Genomic DNA, 13,808 nt, shown 5'->3' with positions numbered 1-13,808 from the left:
TGAATCCAATCCCCAGGCTGTACACTGTGGGAAGAGAGACCTGACTTCCAGAAATTTCCTTCTGTGTATTTGTGTACTGTCACACACACACACACACACACACACACACACACACACACACACACACACACACGGGGCGGGGGGGGGACGTGGCTTAAAAAAAAAGATTCAATTATTTATACAGTGTCCTGTCCAAATGTGAGCCAGCAGGCCAGGAGAGGGCTCCAGATACCATTACAGATGGTCGTGAAGCACCATGTGGTTGCTGGGAAATGAACTCAGGACCTCTGGAAGAACATCCAGTGCTCTGAGCTGTCTCTCCAGCCTGAGTAGAGGCATATTATTATAATCCCAGCACTGAGGATGTCAAAACAGGAGGATAAGGGAGTTCAAAGCCAGCCTTGGCTACATGAGATGGTTTCTCAAAATCAAACAAGCCAGGCATGGTGATATGACACACTCCTCTAATCTCAGCACTCGGGAGGCAGAGGCAGGCAGATGTCTGTGAGTTCAAAGCCAGCCTGGTCTACATAGAAAGTTCCAGGACATCCATGGCTACACAGAGAAACCCTGTCTTGAAGAACAAAAACAGATCCCAGCACTCAGGAGGCAGGGGCAGGTGGATCACTGTGAGTTTGAGGCCAGCCTAGTCTACAAAGTGAGTTTAGGACAGCCAAGGCTACACAGAGAAACCTTGTCTCAAGAAGGGGGAAAAAAAAAAGAAATAAGAACAAAAACAAACAAACCAAAAAAGAAAGTGGGGCCAATAGGAGGGGGAAAAAAGGATTCATTTGGCTTCATAGTTGAGGAGCCAGAAGATCTAGAGACCCCCTCTTGTGATGGCTTTCATGTAGACAGTGCCCTAAGATGGACAGAATGTCACGAAAGACGGGGAATTTGTGTCTGTGTTTAATGTAGCTCAGGCTGTCCTGGAACTCATGACCCGATTGTCTCAGCCACCTAAGTGCCAGGGTTACACGGGTGCACCACCACACCAACCCTCAGATCCACTTGTGACTTAGAGTCATTCAAGGGTGTCCAGCAAACAATGATGAAATAATCAGCTCTTTTTAGATTCAGGCTGTTTTGTTTTTTACATAAAGGGCAGAAATAAGACCCCTAGCAGGACAGTCACGAGGAAGAACCTGTGTGAGGGGCCAGGCTGGGAACCCAGCACTAGGGAGGTAGAAGTTCAAGGTCATGCCCAGATACATAGTGAGTTCATGGTCAGTCTAAGCTATGTGAGGCCCTGTCTCAAAATGAGAGAGAGAGAGAGAGAGAGAGAGAGAGAGAGAGAGAGAGAGAGAGAGAGAGAGAGAGAGAGAGAGAGAGAGAGAGACAGAGACAGAGACACAGATAGATAAACAGATAGATGGGGGTGGGGTGGGGTGGGGGTGGCGGTGGGGGGGGGGGGGTGGGGGCGGGGGGGGGTTGGAGGGGGAAAGCAGACACTAATGAGGACAATGGGATGGGAACCTTCCTGGAGGACAGGAGGATCCTGGGAAGTTTTCTGCCCTCCGGAAAGCCAGGGCTCTCTGCCTAGCCTCAGGCCTCCCAAGGTTAAGCTCCGCCCTTAAAGGCAATAGACTTGTGTGGTGGCCAGGGTGTGTCAGGGGAAACCGGTCCCTTACAAGGATTAAGACTTCTCACTTCTCTTCCTTCCCTGCACCCTTACTGGCTGCCGTAGGGGCAGAAGGGAGGATGAAAAGGTGTGAGATGGCACCTTGCTCAGTCCTGGGTCTTGCTCCCACTAAATACTAGAGCTGACTCCCTGACTTACTAGGACTTGCTCGGTCCTTCAGGGATGCCATGCTGGGTCTCTATGAGGAACATCTGGTGATGGGAACCTCAAGATCCTCTCCCAATGCAGCCCTTCCTATCTTGAGTTCACAGGTGACCTTAGCTTTTTCAGACATGAGACAGATCGCAGTCCTGTTCCTAGGCTGCAGGTGTGTGTCTAGCTCGCCAGCACAGTGCTGAAGCTCTGCCTGACATATTAAAGCAGATCAGCCTGGTCACAGTTCTCCTTCCTCTTCTCCAAGTGCTCATCTGTTGTGGGGGATTCTAGGCAGGGGCTCTACCACTGAGCCACACCTCAGCCCCTCACTGGGGGATTCTAGGCAGATGCTCTACCACTGAGCCACACCCCAGCCCCTCACTAGGGGATTCTAGGCAGGGGCTCTACCACTGAGCCACACCCCAGCCCCTCACTAGGGGATTCTAGGCAGGTGCTCTACCACTGAGCCACACCCCAGCCCCTCACTGGGGGATTCTAGGCAGGTGCTGTACTGTTGAGCTACATGCCTAGCCTTTGCATTCTTTCACTGTTAGTGCTTGAAGCAAGCAGGGTGCCAGATCAGCCTGCATCCTTCCTTGTTGAGTCCTGTACTTGCTCACTTGGCTCTGGAACTTCTTGCTGTAAAGTATTTCTCTTTTTCCTGCTTGTTTTGAGACAAGATCTTGATACACAGCTCAGGGTATAGCGTGAACCTCCAGAGCCTTCAGCTTTAGCCTCACGATGGCTGAATGAGCCAGTGCTTGCATTCTCAACTGTCTCCTTGATTGCGTCACTTACGGTGAAAATATCTATTGTCTTTTTTATCTTTGTTCCCAACTAGGTTTTTGTTGTTTGCTTCTTCAAGACAGGTTTTCATCAAGTCCAGGTCTGAATTCTCTATGTGATAGGGACTGACCTTGAACTCCTTCCAACTCCCTAAGTGCTGGGATTTCCTGCCTCAGCCTTCCCATAGCAGCTGGGGCTGCGGTGTATAATTGTTCCTAGATTTCTTTTAGTCATTGAAAAGTGTGCAACAGGGACTGTGGAGATGACTCAGGGCCAAGATCTCTTGCGGCTCAATCACGAGAACCTGAGTTCAGATTCTACCATCCACATCAGACGACTCACAGATTCCCTTAACTCTAGCTCCAAGGGATGTCAGGTTACTCTACTCTGGCCTCTGTCATCATCTGCAAACACTGATGCGCGCGCGCACGCGCGCACACACACACACACACACACACACACACACACACACACACACACACACGAGCACACTGATCCGTGTATACAGATGGCATAAATCAAATCAAATCATAGAAAAGAAGTTGTAGCTGGGCGGTGGTGGCGCGCGCCTTTAATCCTGGCACTCCTGAGGCAGAGGCAGGAGGACCTCTGTGAGTTCGAGGCCAGCCTGGTCTACAAAATGAGTTCCTGGACAGTCAAGGCTGCACAGATAAACCCTGTCTCCAAAAACCGAGAGAGAGGTCAAGAGATGTTAAGAAGTTTATGATTCTGACCTTAGAGCTGGGGCAGCCGCAGCAGGAGGATCACTGCCAGCCTGAGGCTAGCCACAGTTACAGAGTGGGTTACAGATCTGCTTGGGATAGAGTGAGACCCTACCACATAAAACAACGAAAATAAGAACCCCAAAACCAATAATAATAAAGTGAAAGTACATACTAGACACCTACGCTCACCACCTGAGATTTCACCCAGTAGTTTTTCATCACCCACAGTCAAATGTGGTTACTGGAAATTACGGGGCCAGCAAGATGGTTCAGTGACTAAAGGTGTTTGCTGCCAGGGTTGATGACTTAGGTTTGATCCCAGAAGGAAGGAGAAAACTGATGCCTGCAGCTTCTGATAAGCACAACATGGCATGTGTGGCCCACACATCCACACATGAATAAATAACAACAGCAATAAAAATCCAGAAACAAAGAATGGGTCCAAAACTACTTTTTCAGTTTTTGGTTTTTGAAACAGGGTTTCTCTGAGTAGCTCTGGCTGTCTTGGACTCACTTTGTAGACCAGGCTGTCCTGGAACTCACAGAGATCCACCTGCCTCCGACTCCCGAGTCCTGGGATTACAGGCGTGCGCCACCACCGCCCAGCTTGTTCTAAGTGATAGTCTGAGATGAGATCTCCTGCTGTGGGATTCTGCCCCATTTGCATGTGAGTCTGTATAGGAGACCCACGCTGTGGCAGGAACGGCATACCTGCCACCTCAGTTCTTGGGAGGTAGAGACAGAAAGAATCCGACGTGGAAGTCATTCTCAGCTACACAGTGAGTCTGAGGCCACCCTGGGTTACCTAAGACCCTGTCTGAGGAGAGAGGGAAGGAGGGAGGGAGTGAGGGAGGAAGAAAGGGGAAGGGGGAAGGAGTGAGGGAAGGAGGGAGGGAGGGAGGAAGAAAGGGGAAAGGGGAAGGAGTGATGGAAGGAGGGAGGGAGGGAGGGAGGGAGGGGGAGAGAGACAGAGAGACTAAGTTTTATTATAACAATATGCTATTTTCTATTTTATTTTTAATAACTGCTAATCTCTCATTGTGCCTAATTAATATTTTATTATGTTTAATTTATTTAGAGAGGAGTGCCCTTGTGCCACAGGGAATCTGTGGAGGACAGAGAACAATAGGAGCCAGCTCTCTCCTTCTACCATGTGGGTCCTGGGGATCGAACTCAGGTCACTGGGTTTGGCAGCAAGCACCTTCACCCACTGAACCATCTTGTCAGCCCTCGTTACTCATGATTTATAAGTTAAAATTTATCATATGTGTGTATGTATAGGAAATATATGTTATATCGAGGTCCAGGCTTTCAGGCACCTACCAAGGGCCTAGGCACGTGTCCCCAGAGACAGAAAAGGACAGTACAGCCTGTTACATTAATGACATTCATCGTGTTGTGTAATAGTCACCACTGGCCATTTCAAAACCCTCTCATCACCCCAGGCAGAAGCCTGGTAAACATTAAGCAATAACTGCCTCCCCCCTCAACTCCCTCAGAGCCTCACAGCCCCTCACCGATTTCCTTTTTTCTTTCATTTGGTTTTTGGTTTTTTTTTTTTTAATATTTTTATTTAATTTTAATTTATGTGCATTGGTGTGAGGATATCAGATCTTGGAGTTACAGACAGTTGTGAGCTGCCATGTGGGTGCTGGGAATTGAACCCGGGACCTTTGGAAGAGCAGACAGTGTTCTTAACCACTGAGCCAACTCTCCAGCCCCCTGGTTTTTTTTTTTTTTTTAATGTATAAAAATCACTTTATTGTAAAGAACTTGCAAATGAAAACTGTCAGGCAGCTTAATTAACAAAGCAGCATATCTCTGAGTTATAGCCCAGCCAGGTCTACGCAGTGAACCTTGGGTACTAAACTTTGACCAAGAATTACATTTAATGCATTTATTTACTGCACGTACAAAAGCAAAAAAACAAAACCAAAAAACCAAAAACAAAACAAAACAAAACAAAACAAAACAAAAAAAACAAAAAAACAAAAAAAAACAAAAACCCAAAAAACCCAAGACTCAAAAACCTAAATCACCTGGGGGCTGGAGAATTGGCTCAATGGTTACGAGCACTGGCTGTGTCTCTTGAGGACCCGGGTTCAAATCCCAGCACCCACATGGCAGCTCACAACTGTCAGTGACTCCAAGATCTGATAGCCTCATATAGACATCCATGCGGACAAACACCAATGCACATAAAATAAAGGTGAATTAACTTAAAAAAATAAAATCCGTGACAGATTCAAAACCAGAAGAGCAGTTAGCTTCCTGCGCTGTTTCCCGACCCTGTGTCCCCCTGCATCCCATGGGCCCTCACCACCTCATGTCCCCTTCTCTTGTCTTCCTCACTGTGTGCTCACACGGCGCTCACTCTGCTCACACGTGTGCTTGTTCACATGTGTCAGCTACAGGCTAGGATCCATGTATGAGGGGGAGCATGTGTATGGTTTTTTTTTCCTGCAGTTTTTGATTCTATTTCTCTTTACAGACGAGCAGTCTTCCCATTTCATGTGTGCACCAGACTGTCTCCTGTTGATGGACAACGAGGCTGGTGCCAGAGATCACCTGCCTCTGCCACCCCAAGTGCTAGAATTACAGACCCAGCTTAAAAATACTTATTTTAATTTTATGTGCATTTTGCCTGCCTGCCGTGTTTGTGCATCACATGCATGCAGTACCTGAGGCGGCAAGAAGAGGGCACCAGAGCCCCTGGAACTGGAGTTAAGAGAAGGTTGTGACTGGCCATGGGAGTGCTGGAAATCAAACGTGGGTCCTCTGGGAAAGCAACCAGTACTCTTAAGCACTTGGTCATTTTTAAGCATGTCCCCCCCCACACTTCTTATTGAGACAGCCTATAGATAAGTAGCCCAGGCTACTTATCTTGAACCTGTGATCTTTCTGCCTTTTGAGTGTTCCAATTATGTATGTGCTTGACTTATTCTTTCTCTCTCCCTCAACCCCCTTGCCCTGACTCTTAATCCTTGCTCACTAGCTCTCTCCTTTCTGAGATATATCTAAGGTATCCCAGGCTAGTCTCAAACTCACTATGCAGTTGAGGGTAACCCTGAACTTCTGATCTTCTTGCTTCCAGTTCCGAGTGTGAGACTACAGGCCATTGCTGCTGTGGGTGGAACCCGAGGCTTTGTGTGTGGTAGGCAAAGCCTTCTCCCAACTGAACTACATCCCCTGACGTCAGCTCCCATTTCTACTGGGCACAGACACTCTGATTGCATTTTCTTTCAAACTAAACTCTCTGGCTTGGCATTTGGGGCCCTCTCCACCTGCTGCCCCTTGAACTTGCAAAGCCTCCCCCCCCCCCCACGCCAGCACCATTAGGCAGAGCACATGTGGTCCCAGGGCTCAGCCCAGCCCTCTGTGATTGACCACCATGCTGCAATGGCTTGGTCTGGCTGTCTGCCCAGTTGTCCCATGGGCCTTGCCTGGCACACATCCAGGGATCTGAAATGCTCATTGAGGGACAGATGAAGACACCATAGAGATGGCCCTGCCAGCTGTGCCACTGCTTGTGGCCCCTGAAAGCAATGCTGTGAGTGACAGGCATAAGGGCCTGTCTTGCCTTGGTGTCACACTACGTTAGAGTGAGTCCTTTATGGCTTGTCCTCTTTCTGCTGACTCCTAAGGACACCACAGGGAGCTGGAGAAAGAGAGAGAGAGAGAGACAGAGAGAGAGAGAGAGACAGAGACAGAGACATGGAGGGAGAGAGAGATGGAGGGAGAGAGACAGAGACAGACAGAGACAGAGACATGGAGGGAGAGAGAGATGGAGGGAGAGAGACAGAGACAGACAGAGACAGAGACAGAGGCTCCAGGTCTTGAGGAGGACCTGAGTTCAGTCTCCAGCACCCAAGCAGGTGCCCCATAAACAGCAGTGACTCCAGCCCCAGGGAATTTGATGCCGTCTTCCGGTCCTAGGCATATGAACATAACCACCCCTACTCACATATACTTAAATAAAAATAAATCTTGGAGGGGAAAAAGGCCACAGGAAAAAGGGCTTGGTCTTGTCCCTTCCTCTTTCTCTTCTTTTTACAGCATTGGGGCTCAAACCCAGCACATTGCACATGCTAGTGCTCTCTTGAGCCACACCCCAGCCCCTCACTGGGGGATTCTAGGCAGGTGCTCTACCACTGAGCCACACCCCAGCCCCTCACTGGGGGATTCTAGGCAGGTGCTCTACCACTGAGCCACACCCCAGCCCCTCACTGGGGGATTCTAGGCAGGTGCTCTACCACTGAGCCACACCCCAGCCCCTCACTAGGAGATTCTAGACAGGTGCTCTACCACTGAGCTCTCTATCCCTAGCCCTTCACTGCTCTCAGGCAGGCACCCTCTCTCACTCTCCTATATCCTAGGCTCCAATCCTGAGAAGACAGCAGTCCTCCACACTTTTGCTCCACATCCCTTCTTCTCTCCAGGCAAGATGGAAGCTTGTCATTGGCTCAGCGCCGCGGGGCTCAAGCCACGACCAAACGGAGGTGTTGAAAGCTGACTTAGCACTGTGCTCGCACTCCTCCTTGCCTGTGCTTAACAGTATGCACTGTCACTTCCTGGCAGCTGTGACGGCAAAGCCCTAGGGGCTGCCCCAGGGTACTCACTCACCCCTTATGGGAAAGCAGCTGTGGGTGCCTCGGCTGCTACTCTGCAGTTTTTGGCTGTTTGGGGTCTGTGATGTCCATTGCTGGCTCAGGCCCTGGAAGGGCAGGGGGATCCTACTTCTTCGGGTCTGTCTGCAGAAGGAGAGATAAGCCTTGGCTCCGCGGGACGAGGGTTTTTCCTCAGACATGACCATGTGAGCAAGCTGGAGACATCAGTTGTGGCTCCACTTGTGGGTGGACATGGGAGGCCCCTGGAGGCCACTTCTGAGTCATCTGCACTCAGGGCTGGGACACCCAGTGTCTCCTATTACTCAATCCCCCTAACAGGCTAAGGTAGGGAATTCTGTCCCAGCACCCAGTCCACCCTGGAAGGCCTTGGTTGACTGCCCAATAACACCCTTACTGTCCTACCCAGGACCCAACTTCTCACCACCCAGCTCCTCACCGTGGCATACAAGCCACCCGTCACCGCTACCGTGAGCGTCTCCTCTCCCATCCCTGCCCTGTTGGTCAGGCTGCCCTCAACTTTGCCATTTAGCTGAGAATGGGCTTGAACATCTGATCCTCCTTCTGGAATGCCAGGCATGCACTACCACATCCTGTTTATGGGGGTGCTGGGGATGGAACCCAGGAAGCCTTGCATGTCACACTCTACCAATTGAGCCTGGTCTCCAGATCCGGTTTGTTTGTTTCTTTTTTTTCTTTTTTCTTTTTTTTTGGTTTTTCGAGACAGGGTTTCTCTTTGTAGCCTGGACTATCCTGGACTCACTTTGTAGACCAGGCTGGCCTCGAACTCATAGCGAACCACCTGCCTCTGCCTCCCGAGTGCTGGGATTAAAGGCGTGCGCCACCATACCGCCCGGCTCCAGCTCTAACTTGTTTCATTCTTCAAATCATCGTTCTTTTTCAGTTACACTTAAATCCTCTCTTAAGTCCCTGCTGCCCCTGCCCCGCCCCCTCCCTGCTCTTTATCCCAGCTGCCTGCCCTAAGATCTCGCTGAGCAAGGCTACGTGGGGCTGTGTGGCAATTCCAGCTCTTGAGAGACCATTTCCTTCCCCGTGGCGATAGCCAAGTAGAATGACAACAGGAGAGCAGGATGTAGTCCCTAAAACAGGCTCTTTAATAATGTTTGTCTTCACTGAAGAGCTTGGCTTCTCCTCCCAGCGTTGGGCTGAGGCTGGTGGGTGTGGCAGGCTGTCCTGGGCTAGGTGGACCACTGGTAGGCCCGCTTCATGGGAGTGGCTGAGCTGATCACAGCCTGGTCAGGCTATTGGTCATGTGACCCAACACTGGTGGGCAGGGCCTGAGGTCCTTAGGAATCAGTGGGTGGGCCTTCATCCGTAAGACATGCCTTGCTGCCCTTGGGCAAAGCAGGCGGCCAGTGGGTAGGCCGTGCCACTGCAGGACTGCGGGAGTAACCAACCATTAGTGGCCAGGGCCTGAAGTCACCAAATGTGGCTAGTCGTCAGTGAGCTGCCTGCCACGGATTTGATGGACCTTATTGAAATAGCTGCTGATGGGCGTGGCCAACCACCAGTGGGTGGGGCTTGAAATTATTGGAGGGCTGTCATGGGCTTGATCGACCATGGATGTAGCTTTGGGCTGCCATAGATGGTCACAGTGGGCCCCTGGGGTCTGAAGTGGCTAGCTGGCCAGCTGTTTTGGGCACTGTGTCCAGCCATTGTTAGGTGTTGCTGACCATCATGGGCTAGTTAGGCTGTTGGTGGGCAGGAGAGACCACAGGTGTTCTTGGCCTGCTGTGATGTGTGTGGCGCCCATGCATAATAGGCGTGGCAGCTAGTAAAAGGAGTACTGGTTCTCCACAGCGCGAGCGCGGCCCAGCGTGGCTTCTGTGGGCTCCTCGGTGGCTCCGGAGGAGGAAGCCTCTAGCAAGTGCTCTGCGCTGTTGCTGCGGCTGCGCACACTGAGTGGCCCCTCAGGCGGGCGAGGGGGCATGGACGTGGCTGAGGATGATGAGCCGGATGATGACGATGCTCCAGCGCCATTGGAGGGTGAGGTGGGTGGGCAGGTGGCAGTGGCCAGGCTGGAGAAGTAGTGCTGGCCAGCTGGCTCTGTCCAGCAGGAGGGGACTGGCGCAGCAGTGCTGGCAGCTGGTACCGGGTCTGCAAGAAGAGGCCATGTTGCTCAGCATCTGGCCCTGAGCACCTAAACTCCAGCCTTCAAAGCGGGCCAGCGTCAGAGAGGCGTGGGGAACCAAGGGAGGGATGATGTGGTCCAGCCCTTCCTGGGAGTCAGTTGACAGTGTACACATGCCTTTCTAGCCTAGGCTATGCATCCTACCAGTGCAACCCTCAAAAGCTGGGTGCTGAAACCTTGCAGGGCTTACGGAACCCACCCCAAATGTCCAGGTAAAGGGTTGTGAGCCCCTGTCTAACATATTCTATGGCCTTTAAGTCACTATATGGCAGAGAATGGTCTTCCTATCCTGCCTTTACGTCCGGTGGGCTAGGATTACAGGAGTGCACCTCCACCACTACCACCACCTCCACCACCACCACCCAGTTTATGAGGTATTGGGGACCAAACCCAGGCCTCAAATATACTAGACAAACCTGCTATCAACTGAGCCATATACCAAACTCCATCACCGTGGCATCTTACCAGGAGGTGGGCCCTGGGCTCGCACATAGCTTCTTAGGGTGATGTCAGCGGATCCTCCTGACTCCAAGGGTATGGGGTGGGTGTGGAAGTGCCGGAGCATATCAAACACAGACTGGAACCACAGATGCTGGACATGGCACTGGCCGTGGCCGTTCAGAGACAGGCGGAGGTGCTGTAGGCACAGGTGGGGATGGTCAATGAGACACAGGTGGGGATGGTCAGTGAGACACCGGTGGGGATGGTCAGTGAGGCACGGGTGGGGATGGTCAGTGAGGCACGGGTGGGGATGGTCAGTGCGGCATGGGTGGGGATGGTCAGTGAGGCACAGGTGGAGACGGTCAGTGGCGGGTCCTGGGCTGGCTACCTGCTCTGCAAGTGCCTTTGGGAGTTGCTGGAGGACTATCTTACCGGTTCCATTGACTCTATGGGACTGTGTCATCCTAGGGGGCCTGACACTGAGCTCTTTCTGGGGGTGGGTCACACCTGGGGTAGGTATTGGGGATGGGCACAACAGAACAAGGCTGAGAGTGAGGGCTGCAGACATCTGCTCCCACACTAGAATCAATCTGTCTGTCTGTCTTTCTGTTTTATTTGTTTGTTTGTTTCTTTTAAGACAGGGTTTCTTTGTGTGTCCTGGCACCCACCCTGCCACCCTCCAGGCTGGCCTTGAGCTCACAGAGACCTGCCTGCCTCTGCCTCCCAAGAGCTGGAGCTAAAGTCATGTGCACTGTGCATCACCACCGCCGGCAAACCAATCTTTCTTTTTGAATATTTGTTTTGTCTCGAAGAGAGGGTCTCATTAGCCCAGAGGCGTGGGGGTGGTGGCATGTGCCTCTTAGCAATGACTGGCTCCTCTCTGGGCCTCCTGAGTTTACCTGAGGCAGGGAGCTCAGCATAAGGAGCTTTATTTAGACCCATGGGCTTTAGTAGTGAGCCACACATCTCTGGTGTCAGCCCTGCTCTGCTAACTCTGAGACAGTAGCAGCCTGGCTAGAAGAAGAGTGCAGGTTAAATGTCTCATGCCTGCCCTGCCTCCCCCTCCCCTCCAGGGGCCCTGGTGGACAGGGCACCATCCTAGCCCCAAGCTTGGCCATGTATGGGTGAGATAAGCCCTCTAGGGTCAGTAGTGCTGGCCAAGATATCAATTACCAGGCATTAGGAGTGACATTAAGCACCTGGTTGTCAGAGGAATTGACAAGCGGTGTCCCTGGGGAGACTCAACCTCCTCTACATACACACAGCTGGGCCAGAACTGCCAAATAGCAGGCCTGAAGTCTGCTGGAGGTCCAGTTGGAATTGAGGGTAGCTGTGACCTTCAGCTGCAGGTCAGACCCTTGGGGTGCTCTGGGGGCTGCTGGGAAAGATGCCCTGGAAAGATCTAAGGCTAGGTCTACTTCCTTGTCAGGAACATGGGGTGAGTGGGGGCAGGGCACTGTACTTCCTGCATGTTCCGGTCACACTGTCAGGGCCCAAACTGCTTGACCTTTGCCCTCTTTTTCATTTTTATTGATTTTTAAAAAAATAACATTTGTTTATTTGTTTGTTTGTTTTTGTGTGCTCATATGTACGAGTGCCACAGCGCATTTTGGAGGCCAGAGGACAACTTGTAAGAGTCAGTTCTCAGCTAGGTGTGGTGGCGCACGCCTTGATTCCCAGCACTTGGGAAGGCAGAGGCAGGTGGATCGTTGTGAGTTCAAGGACAGCCAAGGCTACACAGAGAAACTCTGTCTCGAAAAACAAAAAACAACAAACAAGCAAACAAACAAACAAACAAACAAAAAAAGAGTTCTCTCCTTCCATCATGTGGTCCTGGGAATCAAACTCAGGCCCTGAGGTTTGGCTGCAACTGCCCTTACCTGGTGAGCATTCTTGCCAGCCCCTCATTTTATTTGTTTGATTTCTGTTGTTGTTGTGTTTTTGAGACAGGGTCTCATGTAACACAGGCTGGGTTTGAATTCAGTATGTAGCCACGGATGACCTTGAAATCCTGAAACTCCTGTGTGTACTGCCTGGGTGCTGGGATTACAGGTATGAAACACCGAGTACTGATACAGGGATCTTTGCTGTTGTTATTGAGAGTGCATGACAGATATTTTATATAGGTTGTAAGCATCAGGGTTAGGGTTACAATGATGCCTCAGAAGAAAGTAAGATACCCACGTGGAGGGCTAGGCAGGTGATGGGAGAGGCCCTCCGTCTTTGGATCTCGTTTTTGTTTTTTGAGACAGAGTATCTCTTTGTAGCCCTGGCTGTCCTGGAACTCACTCTGTAGACTCAGAAATCCCCCTGCTTCTGCCTCTGGAGTGTTGGAATTAAAAGCATGAGCCACCACCGCCTGACTTGGCCTTTAGATTTTTGAGTCAGGCTCTTGTGATGTAGCCCAAGCTTGTTTCATGCTCATGGCAATCCCTCTGCCTCAACTTCTGAAGTGCTAGGACTATAGGCATGCACATATGGCGGCAAAGGTAACTTCCCAGAGACTTGCTTTTTTTTTTTTTTTTTTTTTAAAGATTTGTCTATTTATTATATATACAATGCTCTGCCTGCATGTACACCTGCAGGCCGGAAGAGGACACCAGATCTCATTATAGATGGTCGTGAGCCACCATGTGGTTCCTGGGAATTGAACTCAGGACCTCTGGAAGAACAGTCAGTGCTGTTAACCTCTGAGCCATCTCTCCAGCCCAAGACTTGCTTTTTGAGTGGTCATGGTTACCAGCAGGTGATGAGCCTTAGGACCTAGGCCACCTCAACCCACCTCCCCCAGGACAGGCTGCTCTCCCCAGCCTCCCCCACTGCACCCACACACGCACTTGCCTTGGCCTTGCCCTGGAAGTTGAAGGTCAGCACACACTCCCCAGGCCGAGTCTCGCTTTGGCGGATCACAAAGAGGCCATGGCTTCGGGGCCCACCGGCCAGCACCAGCTGAGCGGCCTTCACCCGGGACAACGTCCCATGAAACCAGGGGTAGTCGGAGAGTTCCAGCTCAGGCTCAGCATCGGTGTCCAGCTCGGCTCCTTCGTCCCCTTGGGCCCATGGTGATAGCACAAGGGACAGAAGGACAGAAGGAAGACAAATGCATTAATGAGAGATGGGGGAGCCGCATCTTTGTTGGTTTGGGTAAACTGCCATTTGAATAATATCAGATGTAGCTGATTGAGCGTCAGCAGTGAACCTTGGGGTAAACTGAGGCATAGGGAGGGAGTACCAGCAGCTCAGCAACCAACCCCTTTCCCCATGCTGGTTCCCTTAGGTCCTTTTGTTTTGTTTCACATGTT

General features: G+C 51.2%; 1 protein-coding gene across 3 annotated transcripts in view; it reads right to left on the bottom strand.

The window, feature by feature from the left end:
• Positions 1–9,306: 9,306 nt before the first annotated feature.
• Sh2b2 (SH2B adaptor protein 2) overlaps positions 9,307–13,808 on the bottom strand; it is a 30,288-nt gene continuing 25,786 nt past the window's right edge. For all 3 annotated transcript variants that reach the window (XM_051161270.1, XM_051161269.1, XM_051161271.1), the window contains exons 7-9: positions 13,348–13,556; positions 10,531–10,702; positions 9,307–10,031 (exon numbers count right to left, since the gene is read on the bottom strand). In XM_051161270.1, the coding sequence (XP_051017227.1) occupies positions 9,706–10,031; positions 10,531–10,702; positions 13,348–13,556 (707 nt within the window). In that variant the 3' untranslated portion in view covers positions 9,307–9,705. The remainder of the gene's footprint in view (positions 10,032–10,530; positions 10,703–13,347; positions 13,557–13,808) is intronic.

The sequence above is a fragment of the Acomys russatus genome, chromosome 19 (assembly GCF_903995435.1).
Source record: "Acomys russatus chromosome 19, mAcoRus1.1, whole genome shotgun sequence".
Classification (NCBI taxonomy): Eukaryota; Metazoa; Chordata; class Mammalia; order Rodentia; family Muridae; genus Acomys; species Acomys russatus.
This window is presented reverse-complemented; position numbering and strand designations above follow the sequence as displayed.